We start from the raw sequence: 14,617 nt of genomic DNA, 5'->3' as shown, positions 1-14,617 counted from the left end.
ATAGTCAAATGTGTGGGTTACATATAAATGAATATGGAGTTAAGCAATGGACTGATATTAATAAGTATTTTTGAGTTCATTAAAAGACAGTTCTTGTGCCATTCTCTGACAAAAGATGTTCTGTGGGGACAAGAGGTTAAAAGGTCCCCTTAGGAATTTCAGTCTCAGCCGTAGTTCACTGACAAGCTGAGCCATATCACATTAATTATCACGGAAGTATCGCCTGCGATAATTAATGTCACATGGCTCAGCTTGACGGTGAACTACGGCTCTGTGAAGTAAATGCCGCTCCATCTGAAAGCAGGTGATGGCGATTTACAACTAATCAAGGAACCGGCTTTACTGACGAGATGCGCATGACAATGTCATGCGATATATCATCCAGCCATAGATGACGCAAAGATAGACTTATTGCCTGTTGGAGATATTTTGCAAAAGAAGTGGTAAATAGGTTTTTGCACAAAGTACTCAAGTTGATTCATAAAATTAAGGTTTTATTAATCAATGGAGTCACACGGATTATGTTAATGATGTCTTTACCCCCTTTCTGGGGCTTGAAATTGGTAGTAGTGTTGACTGTCTATAGAGTGACAGAAATATCTAAGATCTCATCAAAAAGGTCTTCCATTTGTGTTCAGAAGATGAATAACATCTTACAGGTTTGGAACGACATGAGGGTGAGTAATGAATGACAGAGTTTTTGGGTGAATTAACCCTTAAAAACTGTTCTGGAACCATGCAGACATCAATTTTATAATTTTATACCTTTTGTACCTGACAAGTGTCTTTAGAATAGACTTGAACAATGAGACGGGGAATTCTTCAACTCACTTCCTTTCTTACAGCGGCCAAATTCATACCCATGGACAATGGCCTGAGAGATAACACTTTTGAACTCTGCATAAGTCATCAGGATTGTAACTGGGAATGTCACTGAGCAGGAAGAAGAATTAACTACAGGAAAGCATATACTATGTGTACCATAGCGCACATGACAGTCATAGTGGAACATGAGCCTGTCCTGTCAGTCACTGGCAGAACCTGCCAACATTAATGTTCATGTCATTGATGCGTATTTCTGCCTTAACATCTTCATCTTCACCCTTCTGTTCAGGCATGTCTCCTCTGTTGCCCTCTTCTGAAAAAGTTCATTGTGAACAAAGTTCATTTAAAGGATGATTAAATGCATCATAACTTGCCAATATAAGTTAATCAAGTTATAGTTCCTTGTTTGCAATGAAACAGGAAAACATTACTTCTATTACAATATAACCATTAATCCTACTGTTTCTACTGTATAACTCAGGGGTGTCAACTCATTTTTCAGTGAGGGCCACTTCAGCGTCATGGCTGCCCTCGGGCCGGTTGTAACTGTAAGACTGTAAAATGTTGCTACTCATTAACATATTGTTTAATAACTTTTAGAGTTTGACACGTGGTATAACTGCTTATATTTCTACTTTTGGTAATGCTGATACTATTAGTCAAAGATTTACTGCTTGTTGTACTGTAGTTCTTGTAGTATTGTTGTATGCTGTTGCTACTTTTTAATACATTATGACCTACTCTAAAGTAAGCTTGTTTCCGTCACAGAATAAAAAAAAAAATTAATAGTTGGCAGAAAAGTTAAGGCCCCGATATACTTCAAAGAACGAAGTTATATGACGTCATTTCGAACAAAATCAGGCCAAAACTAACTTTATTTGGAGTTCGTTTTGGGATTTTGAAACAGCTTATCAAAGTGAACTTTCAGGAAAAACTCACTCTGGCTGGTAAACATCTTCCTAATACCATTTGTCTGTGGCGATTATGTAATATCTAGGTGTGTTCGGAGGTATATCGCTGCTTGTGTATTTTGAACTTTATTTTACCTCTAAACGAATTACGGGAAAGAAATCTTTGTCATGAGTATATTGGTGCCTGCTCTCTAATTTAGTATGGTAACATTGTTAATTTGTACAAATTATTTATCTTCATCCTCCATGTCCTGTACAAAATCCTGCAAAAAGTTGACCACCCTGGACTCTCTCTGACGCCTCATTGTACCCTTTTCACTGAAGATGGGTGAAAGTGACTTTACTAGAAAATCGGCATCCACCTGAAGTTTGCAAAAGAGAAGAAATTCATCCAGTGTTAAAAAAAGTTTTGGTAAATTTTTTTAAAATGGACTGTATTTTAATTGCTTGCCTTGCAAAAAGACCCTGGAACAAACAGCTGTCTGCAGATGTCCACTTCTTGCTGGACCAAGCTGAGGAGCCCATACAGTTTCAATTCAGAGCAGATTTGTTGCATCATGGGAAGTAACCTCACTGTAGCGAGCAGAACTACAGAGCTTCAACAAAAAGTTTAGAATTGACACATTTAAAAGGTGTGCAGTATTAGAGCATTAAAAGTGGTAGCCTATTTTAAGGGGGTTGGCTATGTCAAAGGTCGGAGCGGACCACAGATGTCGTGAGTCTCGCCCCTCCCTAGTTTCCACCTCGAGGAGGTCCCAAGAACACCCCAATGACCAGACACACGAGATAGAGACGGGTCTAACATCTCCGTGTTTATTACAGAGGTGGGAGGGTCTGATTTGTGCATCTGGGCGTCACAGAGATCACGCGCTCTGTATGCGTGCATTGTGTAAAGTCATTCGGATTGATTACCATTAGTATTATTACACAATAAACACTAAATGGAAAGTATAGAAAAATCTTCTTAATGTTGTTTAGTTTAACTTGTTCTCCTTTTTTTTTTTTTACTAGGTTAAAAAAAGTGCACATGGATGCCCTCCCATTTTTTAACTAAAAAATTATAAATAAAGCATCCTTTTCAGCCAAACCCTAATATACGTTCACAACAATTTAAATACATAGTCTATACATATTCAGGGTTGCCGACTCTCACGCATCTGGGGCCTGTTTCAGAAAGGAGGTTAAGTGAAAACTCTGAATATGTTAACCCTGATATGAGGGAAACTCTAGGTTTTCTGTTTCAGAATGGGAAGTTTGTCAAACCTGAGAAAGCAGGGTAAGTCAAGCCCGTTCCTGAAAGAGAGGTAACTTATACTCCGAGTCATTTACCGTAGTCACTTACTCTATGAAACTAACCTGGTCAGGAGCAGGTTTTCTTCAGTAAACCCAGAGTATCTTTCGGTCTCCTCCCTTTTTTTTCTAACAAAAATCTTTCCCTTTTTTTCTGGTTTTAAAAGCAAATGGAATAAAGTGCAAACAATTATTACATTTATTCATTTTCCGCCCTCCATCGACACATAAGGTTAAATACGACACATGTGAATAAAGGCTTCAATGGTGTAGGCAGTAATGTTTCGGGCACAGAAAACTAGCTTGTAACGTGATTGGGTAGAGTCCGGCTTTTGCCAAGCTCGTTCTTCTCACTTTTCTCATAACATATCACTTTAGAATTTATATTCAATAAAAATGAACAAAATGTTCTAGAAGTGGAAGTAAAGTGCCACGAGTGTTTAATAATGATGCAACTATTTATAATTGTAATATAATAATTTACAATTTGTTATTATTGCATCCTGTTAATGTATAACAATACTGAGGTGCAAATGTAGCTGCCAGTATAAAGTATAACTAGCATCTAATTATTATTTACTCTTAGACTGTTGCAAAGAACTGCTACTTTTACATGGTAAATAGAATATATCACGATTTTCACTGTACAATTTTTCTGTAAATATTATTATTAATATATATTTTTTTTTTTGCCCATGAGATACCAAAACATGATAGTTCATTAATCTAATGTTCTGCTAGTTTTCAGCTATGATATTATAACACTGATAAGAATTACATTTGTATTGAGTCTGAAGTATGCAGGTGGCTTTTTGGCGGGAGCTGTTGCCATGGTAAATCATAATATCGGCACTCCATTGATAATGGCTTTTTATAGTTGTGGTGCACGTGCTTAACTCAGAGTCAGTCAATTAAGAGTTGATAAAACCAACTCATTTCAGCTGTTCTGTACCCATCTCAGGGTAAGTCAACTCAGAGTTCAAGTTTAAGCTCAGAGTTGGTTGAACCTCCTTAGTGAAACGGGCCCCTGGCGTGACACTCACGCTTGGACTTCAGCGTGAGATTGATGCTGAAAGTGTGAGTGTCACGCCAGATGCGTGAGAGTTGGCAACCCTGTCCATATAATTTTTTATTAAGGTCATTCAAATTTACAAGACGACAGGGTAAGCAACCGTGGGTCTCTATTATTCATTAAAAAAAACAATGCCTATATACATAATTGTCAAAGAAAACAAACATATCAACCAACATCTAATTACTTAAAGTAATATCATATATGTTATGGATGACCAAAAATTAAGCACAGATCAACCAGATTAAATAGAACATAGAAGGACACGTTTCTTACCTTCAAAACGTTCAAAAACAAGATGGTTTTCACTGCAAGTGACGTCACTTGCAATCGACACTGATAAACCGGAAATGGAAGCTTTAGCCTAAGTTCTGCCAGGAAGACTCAATCACTTCGTCACTAATTACCTTCATTATTATCCAATCACGTCTTTATACTCCTGTATAAAAGATCGTACTTACACATGTTTGAGTTCGCAGATGCCGACGCGACAACAACCGCAGATTCTGACGCGATTGTTCCTTGCTCAAGCTGTTGCATTTATTCATTTACTTGCTATAGTTAAGTTTGTGTCCCGCAAACTATCTAGAGTTTGACGTTCCTCTAAGATGCACACGGGATCGTTGGCTTAGCTACGTGTCGCGGTGATTATCTGCAGTCGTTCGTATTGGATGATATACAAGCTTTTCTCGGCAGAGGTTGTGGAACATTGGCGGAGTTCCGTGTGCTTTCCAGGGTTGCCAGGTTTTCTCAAAACCGCCATTACTACTAAAAAATAGCCCAATCGCGTTCAAAGGGATTTATCAATAGAATTCACATTCTAGGGGCTATATATGACACTATTGGGGTCACCTAAAACCCCGGACAGAAATAGCAACCCGCAGAAAAAAATAAACGGTCTTGGCAACACCGGTGCTTTCCAAGATGTCGCGTCAGTGCTGCTTGGGTCTCAACACCTGAGAAAACTTTGGTCTCAATCAACAAATATTCATCTGTACGCTCACGTGAACCTGCACGAATGAAGTCTCTCCGGACCACCAGCAGACAGAATTAAGGCTGCCGGTCTCTTCAGCATCTCGCCTCCATCACTTCATCAGTCTACAGCAGGGGTGCTCAACCCTGCTCCTGGCGATCGACTGTCCTGCAAAGTTTGGCTCCAACCCTAATCAAACACACCTGCCTTTAATTTGTATGTGAGCCTGAAGACCTTAATTAGTTGCTTCAGGTGTGTTTGATTAGGATTGGAGCTAAACTTTGCAGGATAGTCGATCGCCAGGAGCAGGGTTGGGCACCCCTGGTCTACAGCATTATAAGTATCATTTTGTTCTATGCACTTGTGGCGCCTGGGCATTAATTTTTTTCTCTGCAAGGATTTATACTCACACGTTCAAATAAAGCACTCGGCGTTTCGTGCTTGTTTATCTAGCAGACTCGCACAGCATAATTAAGATGTTGATCATAGTGCATGCAATGTTCTGAATAACTCCTTCGTAATGAGGCACTTTAAGGCTCGTAATAATCGCTACAATCTTTTATACTGATAAAGATTGTTCGCATTTCTGTTAAAAATATGCTTTGTCTAGCACACTTAAGATTCGTTGTCTTAATCCTATGCTTTAATCTTTGTTTATTCAGTCATTGTTTCATTTGCGTCTATTCCTGAAATGCTTCATACTCGAATGGGATTCTATGGTCGAAGATGCAGGGAACCGCTGCTCTCACCTCATCTTTACATGGCTTACTCTTGGACTAGCGCATTATGAACACTGGATCTACCAAGCTGATGCGTATATGGACCCTTCCATTTGAGTTGTACGTAAGATTCGGCTCAATGCATCTTAAAGTCCACGTGACACGAAGTTGCTGCTGACCTTATTTCAGAGTAGTGACATATCTCCAGTTTAAACCGAATATTAATTAGGGCTAAAGCCTGACGTCCATCTCTTCGACGGACTGTGAGTTGTATCCATTCAGTATTGTCACTGTAGACCCACCTGCATGCCCAGAGCAAAGCTCCAGTTGCCCCTGTATACCCCTCTGAACGCCTAAAGCTAAGAGCCAGCGTATTGTCCTTGTATACTCACCTGTACATCCAAAGTAAAGACCCAGTTGTCCTTCTGCATACTTACCTGTACGCCCTGAGTGAAATACCAGTGCATCGCCCTTGCATACTCACCTGCAAACTCCATCCGTAGGGTTTACCTGGACGAAAATCGGAGTTAAGGATTGTGTATCTTTCTTGCATACTTGCCTATACACCGAAGGCCAAGACCCCAATATATTCACCTGTATAGTTACCTGTGGACCTTTTAGGCATTTCCAACCGCGGACCCAGAATCTCGTGGCGAACGGCGTCAGGTACGCACCCCACCCAATTAATCAGAATTACTTACCTTCTTTGCTCTGCGTGCAGGGACTGGAAGGGCCCCACCGACGGTTCTCCTGCAGGAGAAACACAAAGGCACTACTGAGAAAAACCCTGTTGAGTCATGTGAAGGAAAGGACACAAATTACCTACAGGCTTACCTGAGAGTCCCCGTGACAGAGTCAGAAGGGACTCGGACCTATACTCTCTGGCCCCGAGAGTGGATTTTTGATTCCCTTTTCCCTTCCCTTCACACCTTTTAGATAATTTAAATAAAGTTTGTTTTAATTATACCCACTCTCTCTCGTGTGTCTGGTCATTGGGGTGTTCTTGGGACCTCCTCGAGGTGGAAACTAGGGAGGGGCGAGACTCACGACATCTGTGGTCCGCTCCGACCTGTGACATAGCCAACCACCTTAAAATAGGCTACCACTTTTAATGCTCTAATACTGCACACCTTTTAAATGTGTCAAATCTAAAATATAGTTTAATACCATGTAGCTTGGAGAAAATATAAGCACAGACTCAGACACAGGTTTGACATCTATCCTGCTTGAATTTGTTCTAAGAAATGCACACAACTTCATAAATACCAAACTTTCATCTGTGAATATTACATTTTTAAACTATAGTGTTTTTCTTTCATTTTCCGTGACTGAAGCAAAACTGAGGCAAAACTAACATCTATTTGTGAAAATGTGCTTTGATGCGCTTGTTTGATAACCGTCACTCAGCGGTCAAAAGCTGCAAATGCACTTTACAAATGCTGCATTGGTAAAAAGGGCCTTTTGAATGTCTACTTACTGTATAAGCTCAAACAAAAACAAAAATAAGAATATTAAAAACATATTTATTAAATGTATTAAAAAAATTGTTGATGTAAGATATGAGTTTAGAGATACAGTGTAGCTAAAGCCACAAGTCTTTCAAAACTTCATTAGAATTTCAAAATCTAATCTGTAAAACTGTGAATTTCATGAAATCTCTGCTAAGGCCATGTCATGTGTGTTTTTAGAGAAGGCTAATCAGATTGATTTATGGCACTTGTCATCTCTGTAAGATCTCGCATGTAAACTCTCCTGTGTGTTTTATATGTGTGTTGGCTTTGCAACACTCCCCTTTCATTGTTCTATTGTTCTCACCAAACGAGTCTTTCACACCTCCGCCAGGTATGACACATTATCCGCATTATTCTTTTATCATTATTCTTTTGTTTTTATTCCACCTTTATTAGCCTTTATTTTGGTTTTTCAGGCTTTACAAAGACACAAAGCAGCGATCTCACTTCAGTCTCTGTTTGCATTTAGCCCTTATTTATCAAAAGTCTTACTATAAAAATACAACAAAACATTTTCTTATGACCTTACGTGAATTATTGTGACAGAAATGCATTATGACGAAGAAATGCACTTGCTATTAGTAGCATTGCTATTTATAGCCATTTACATCGCTGCACAAGTTAGCATTTCAGATGTACATTTTTTATATTTTTTATAAAATGCCCCAAAATCTCAAGAAAATCTCATACCAAGCTTTACTATCATAATCGTTGGTTTATTATTTGGATATTTCGTGTATACAGAGGTGTTTCAGTGTTGTTGTGAGCAGATATGAACCAGGAACGGTTCACGAACCATGTGACATGATCTGACGCTGTCCGGTTTTGGGACTGTCAGATTGACAACCCAAACGTCCAATCAGAGTCTGACTGGGTCACAGCTCGAGTACACTTAAGCAAACACACAGAGACAGCACTGTGAGAGGCTATTTATCATCAGATCGCGTAAATCAGTGGAAAATGAATAGAAATGATGATTCTGTCTTAAGAGATATGAAGTAAACATCAGTAAATATATCCATAAATCTCCGAGGATATGCATCTTTTGTCTATAAATCCTTATTGACGCTGTTCAGTTACATTACCTTTTTATGTAAACATTTATTTTAATCATAAATCATATAAAATATCTATGATTTAGACTGAAGTTTTTATGTAAGGAAAAAACATCAGTTTCTAATAAGTTAGTTTTACGATATAGTTTTCATTAATTTTCGCTCACCAGTGACGTGCTGGGATTGTGTGATGTTTGCTTTAAAGAGGAGTGTTAAGGGAAGGTTTTAAAGTAGCGCTGGCCTGACAATGGAAGTACAGCTTGATTTTGGGCTTGTGTCTTGAGATGCGAGGCTATGGGCCCAGCACGGCTCGTTGTTAGTAGAGTTGTGACGTTCGCGAACGAACCGATTCTTTTGAACGGCTCATAAACATGAACGATGGGAGCCGAGTCGCGACTGGAGAGGAGCCGTTCTTTCTATCGTTCTTTTTTCCTATGCGTGTTCATACAAATGAGCTCCTCCAGGAGACAGAACAGTTATAGGGGGAGGGGCGCACCCAGCGCAGGCCAACCCTTTATAGCGTGATGATATTAGTTATTAGTTGTGCATGCATTTACATTGCATTTTGTGTTCATTTAAAACTTATTTTAAAATCATTAAAAATGTTCTTTTGTGATACTGTACTTGTATAGAAATGTTTCACTAAAAGCTGTTTTCCACAGACATTCATTGCAGCCCACTTTGTTATTGTTCATTGACTTGAAGGGGCTGATGTCCTATTTGCAAAGTTTACAGTAGTAATAGTATGTAGTATGTAGACATTTCCATTTTATTTATTCTAATTTTATCTACTTAAAAAAAAAATTAGTTTTCTATCAAAATGTTCTTGTGTGATAACAATGTTCTTGTGTGGAAGTGTTTGTAGTAAAAGCTGTTTTGCACAGAAATTCATTGCAGCCGGCTTTGTTTTTTATGTTTATTTGTGAGTAGGTATTGTATGAATAACATAAGTCAACGTAGTTTTACACACACACACACACACACACTTTGTACTAAAGGTAAATCAAAATAATGATGTCACTGTCTAAGCAGAGGGATTTGTGCAACCCTATGGAATATAGTCGACACATGAGAAATGAGGTAATAATCAATATTTCAGAATAATTCAAACTCAGATATTGGTGTGTGATATCTGAGCTTTAATTATTTGACTACAAATCTCACCTCATAATACCTCCCAGTGATTATTTCCAGGATAAACTGAGATGCTCCCAAGCTGGCTTCTTAAAACTGACTAAATATTTAAAAAGAGCCAAAAGAGCCATTCTTTTGAACGGCTCTTTGAAAGGAACGGATCGCGAAGATCCGGATCCCCTCAAAGAGCCATAAATCCCATCACTAGTTGTTAGCCCTGGCACACATTTGCCCGAAAGTGGAAAAGCGGCTACTCAGCACTTCTGTGCCTTCAGTAATTTCAAATGGCCCTTTTGTTATTGAAGATAGGTTTGGGTTGGGTTGGGTATCGAGTTCAATACTTTTTTAGGCACCGACCAATTTGCCTTGATACTATTGAATATCGAAAAATGTCTTTTCATTCGGTACCAAATTTCGATACCTAAGGGTTTAATCTTGTCATCGTCAGTGAGCCAATAAGCATGTAGCATTTTTGACAAATCAAATGCTTTTGATTGGCTGTAGTGAGGCACCAAAGAAAAACACTATTTTACACTGATTACACCCAGAAACAAGGCTCACATGTGAGGTTGTAGTGTTTATGTTAAGCACATTTATTTGTATTAAACACATACATAAATATATATATATATATATATATATATATATATATATATATATATATATATATATATATATAAATATATATATATATATATATATATATATATATATATATGGATTAAAAGTTAAATGTTTTATTTTTGGTTCATTCTTGATTAAAAAAAAAAAAAAAAATCTTCAACTTATTATTCTTGATTTTCCCTTTGCTTTTGTGAATTATGCCTTTACTGTGTGACCAAAAATTGTGAATAGTGACTTTGATCGCGCTGGTGCCTCACGCGCACATATTCCCTGGAAACAGCAATAGTTCACCGTGTCATTCACGTGAGTAGCGGTCCACAGGCATAGTTTTGCTCCTTATGATTTTTTTACCCCTCGATACTGAAACACGTGTGAAATACAAAGCCAATTTTACTTGATGAATAAGAGTTTAGCTTCAAATGAGCAACATGTTTGGATTTGTCCAGAATGAGAGCTATAAGCCCCCAGGAGGATTTAAACAATAATATAAAATAATAAATTAAACATCAGTGTGCTCGCTACAACATTTTATTTTGAATTTAAAGAGGAACAAATTATTAATTTATGTTGATATTACGTCTCGGGAGTCTGGACTCTTAACATGTGCCTTTTAAAGTGGTGCCAGAATCTCAAGCAGCATGAGGATGTGATGATAGCTGCGTTGTAACTTATGCTTGTGTGGCAATTTTCTTGTGATTTTAAACATGTCCAAAAGAAGACATTTGGCCTGGAACGATGGACAGGCTATTTAAGGAGAAATGGAAAAAAAGTTATTATTATCTCAACGCCAACATGTAAGTTTAATCACAAATTGTGGCTAATATTAAAATTACACTGTGACGCACTGGACAGCTTCGTATGGAGAAAGTAAATGAGCAAGGAGTGTGCAATATTTATTGTGTACTAATATCCTAACTGTTGTTTTAATGATGTGCGAACTGACATTTTGTAACTTTGCAAAAAATAAAATAAAAAATAAACGCATTGTGTGAGTTTTTCAGTGTCGGATGAAGGCTATCAGGTTACAATATAATTCAAGATATGAGATAAAAATGACGTGTATTGTTTTTAATATTTATGTCATGATCGTTAAGTAATGTCTAACTATAACAAGAGTGTTGCTTTCCCGAATGTCAGTGTGATCGCTTTTATACTATAGCTCAACTAAAAAGATGCTAGTATTAAGTGCGTTACATTAGTCACAATGCTGTCTATCTCTGTTTCGCCAAGGATAAGTTTTTAACAAGGCCAAAGTAAGACAGCAGCTAGGAAAGTTTTTGGTTTAAATTGTGTGTCTTACCCTGGTTAAATACGTGCTGAAAGTGGCGCTTGGTTTTGCGTTTGCCTATCGCGGGACTGCCTGGTTTCGATATACTAAATAGTGAGGCGTGGCCAAAGCCAGTGAAAGTACTTAATTAGCTGTTTGTAAAACACTTGTCAGAACAAACAGTCGAGCAACATAGAAGGACAGCAGCTTGTGAGTGTTTTGTCTTGTTTTCTCATCAGACTAGTGTGTGATCATCATTGCTAGGAAAGTTTTTGGTTTAAATTGTGTGTCTTACCCTGGTTAAATACGTGCTGAAAGTGGCGCTTGGTTTTGCGTTTGCCTATCGCGGGACTGCCTGGTTTCGATCTGCTAAATAGTGAGGTGTGTCCAGCTGACTTCAATCACAGGTAATCAGGCTAATACAAAGCACTAGGTTTCACCGCGGCAGCGGTTGCGGCAACCCTCGTGTGAACCCTCCTCGTGTGAAGACCGACGAGTGTAAAGACAATCGACTCTACCTGCGCGACTCCTCTGAGCAAGGACACTGACAGGGCACTTGAGTATTGCTTTTCTCTTTCTTTACTTTTTGTATAGCTTGTTCTCAAATATCTTACACTTGTAGTCACTATGTGCTTTCAGATCTCAACTATCACTACTAACACTCGGAGAGCACGCTATGTACGTCGCAGGAAGGCCTGTCTGACAAACCTACGCCATGTCCCTCTGACCTCTACTACTATGCTCTCTATTCCAGTTGGTCTCTGGAACTGCCAGTCTGCAGTTAACAAAGCAGACTTCATTTCTTCTATTGCTACTCATTCCGGTCTCAACCTCATGGCACTGACAGAGACTTGGATCAAACCTGAAGATACTGCCACCCCTGCAGCCCTCTCCACTAATTTCACTTGTTCCCACACTCCTCGTACCACTGGGAGAGGTGGAGGTACGGGTCTCCTTATATCAAAAGAATGGATATTTGATCTTCAGCCATCACCTACAGGTACTGGTTCATTTGAATCACATGCCATTACTGTAACCCACCCTGTTAAAATCCACTTTGTGGTCATTTATCGTCCCCCAGGTCAATTGGGAAACTTCTTGGAGGAGTTGGATGTGCTGCTATCAAACTTTCCTGAAGATGATACTCCTCTGGTACTGCTTGGTGACTTCAGCATCCACCTAGATAAACCCCAGGCTGCTGACTTCAAAACTCTGCTCACCTCATTTGATCTCAGGCTAGTGTCTACTACAGCGACTCACAAATCGGGCAACCAACTGGACCTCATCTACACACGCTGTTGCTCTGTGGACACGTCTTCAGTTGCTCCACTGCACACCTCTGATCACTTCCTCATTACTGCTAACCTAGCACTTACTCCTGAAGTGGCACACACTCCAACGCAGGTCACCTTTCGACGGAACCTACGCTCACTCTCTCCATCTCGCCTATCTGCTGTGGTTTCATCCTCTCTTCCACCACTCTCTCAGTTTTCTGCTCTTGACACGAACAGTGCTACGGACACTCTTTGCTCCACTTTAACATCTTGCTTGGACAACTTTTGCCCACTGTTGTCTAGACCAGCACGCACTGCCCCATCGCTCTAAACTCAGGGCTGCAGAGAGGAAATGGCAGAAATCAAAAAACTCTACGGACCTCAGTGTGTATCAATCTCTCCTCTCTTCCTTCTCTGCAAATGTCTTCACAGCTAAAACATCCTACTACCACAACAAAATTAACAGCTGCAGTGATGCTCGGACACTCTTCAAGACTTTCTCTTCTCTTCTTAATCCGCCACCTCCACCTCCTCCATCGACTCTTACAGCAGACGACTTTGCAGCTTTCTTCACAAATAAGACAAGATGCATCAGTGACCAATTCTCCACACCGCAGACTGAGGACAACTTCACAATGACCGATGCACACTCTTTATCCTCCTCCTCACCACTCTCAGAGATGGACGTCTCCAAAATTCTCCTGTCCAATCATCCTACTACTTGTCCACTTGATCCGATCCCCACTCACCTCCTTCAAGCAATCTCTTCTTCAGTCATACCTTCACTTACTCTCATTATCAACTCCTCTCTTCACTCTGGAACATTTCCCTTACCATTCAAGCAGGCTCGGGTAAGCCCACTGCTCAAGAAACCATCTCTAAATCCAGCGCTTCTTGAAAACTACAGACCGGTATCCCTTCTTCCATTCATTGCAAAGACACTTGAGCGAGCTCTGTTCAACCAGCTTTCTATGTTCCTTGGACAGAACAACCTCCTGGACAGCAACCAATCTGGCTTCAAAAGTGGTCACTCAACTGAGACTGCTCTGCTCTCGCTTACTGAAGCCCTACGACTAGCAAGAGCAGCTTCAAAATCCTCGGTACTCATCTTACTGGACCTGTCTGCTGCTTTTGACACTGTTAATCACCAGATTCTCCTGTCCACCCTCAGAAAGATGGGCATCTCTGGAACTGCTCTCCTGTTGGTTAATTCCTACCTCTCTGACAGATCCTTCAGTGTGTCTTGGAGGGGTGATGTTTCTAAGTCACACCACCTTGCTACTGGGGTTCCTCAAGGCTCAGTACTTGGACCACTTCTCTTCTCCATCTACATGACATCTTTAGGATCTGTCATTCAGAAGCATGGCTTTTCTTATCACTGCTACCCTTGTGAAAAAAAATGCACTTTAGTGTACTTTTATAAAGTGTACTTATTATACAAATAATATACTTTAAATTTATACACTTAAGTGTAACTCAAATGCAATGTTTTCACCGGTCTGAATGCACATTAAGTATAATTGATTTAAAATATATCACATATCAAGTTGAAATAAAATGCAATAAGTTGTCATTAAGAGTGATTTTTTGGTACAACTTAAATGGCACTTTAATACAACTTTATATTTACTTTCATAATTGCTTTTAGTGTGTTTAAAATGGATTTAAAGTGCACTGTTCAATGAACTGACAAGCAATTAATGTGAACTAAAATATACTTTAATGTCAAATAAAAATACACTTAAATGTAAATTATATGTAGTGATTTTTACACAGCTAATGCATATTAATTGTATTTTATTTCAAATGTGTAATAGATTTTAAGTTCATATTAAATGCAATTAGTGAAAGTTAAGTGTGATTTATTTCAATAACTTAAGTGGAACTTTAATACAACTTTATATGTACTTTCTTATTTGCATCTAATATCTTCCAAAATATAATTAAATTGCACTGCACAAT

The 14,617-nt window shown here is 39.0% G+C and overlaps 1 protein-coding gene across 1 annotated transcript; it reads left to right on the top strand.

Annotated features, from left to right (window-relative positions):
• Nucleotides 1–11,950: 11,950 nt before the first annotated feature.
• Nucleotides 11,951–14,413, top strand: LOC127968189 (uncharacterized). Its single transcript, XM_052569200.1, has 2 exons — nt 11,951–12,381; nt 12,463–14,413. The coding sequence occupies exons 1-2, from the start codon at nt 12,009–12,011 to the stop codon at nt 12,984–12,986; spliced, it is 897 nt and encodes a 298-aa protein (XP_052425160.1). The 5' UTR covers nt 11,951–12,008; the 3' UTR covers nt 12,987–14,413.
• Nucleotides 14,414–14,617: the final 204 nt, after the last annotated feature.

This window comes from Carassius gibelio, chromosome A4, assembly GCF_023724105.1.
Source record: "Carassius gibelio isolate Cgi1373 ecotype wild population from Czech Republic chromosome A4, carGib1.2-hapl.c, whole genome shotgun sequence".
In the NCBI taxonomy this organism is placed as follows: domain Eukaryota; kingdom Metazoa; phylum Chordata; class Actinopteri; order Cypriniformes; family Cyprinidae; genus Carassius; species Carassius gibelio.
This window is presented reverse-complemented; position numbering and strand designations above follow the sequence as displayed.

Coding starts and splice junctions, on each gene's coding strand:
- LOC127968189 (XM_052569200.1), top strand. CDS start 12,009: ATGTGCTTTCAGATCTCAACTATCACTACTAACACTCGGAGAGCACGC. Junction 12,382..12,462: donor TCTTCAGCCATCACCTACAG/GTACTGGTTCAT, acceptor ATCGTCCCCCAG/GTCAATTGGGAAACTTCTTG.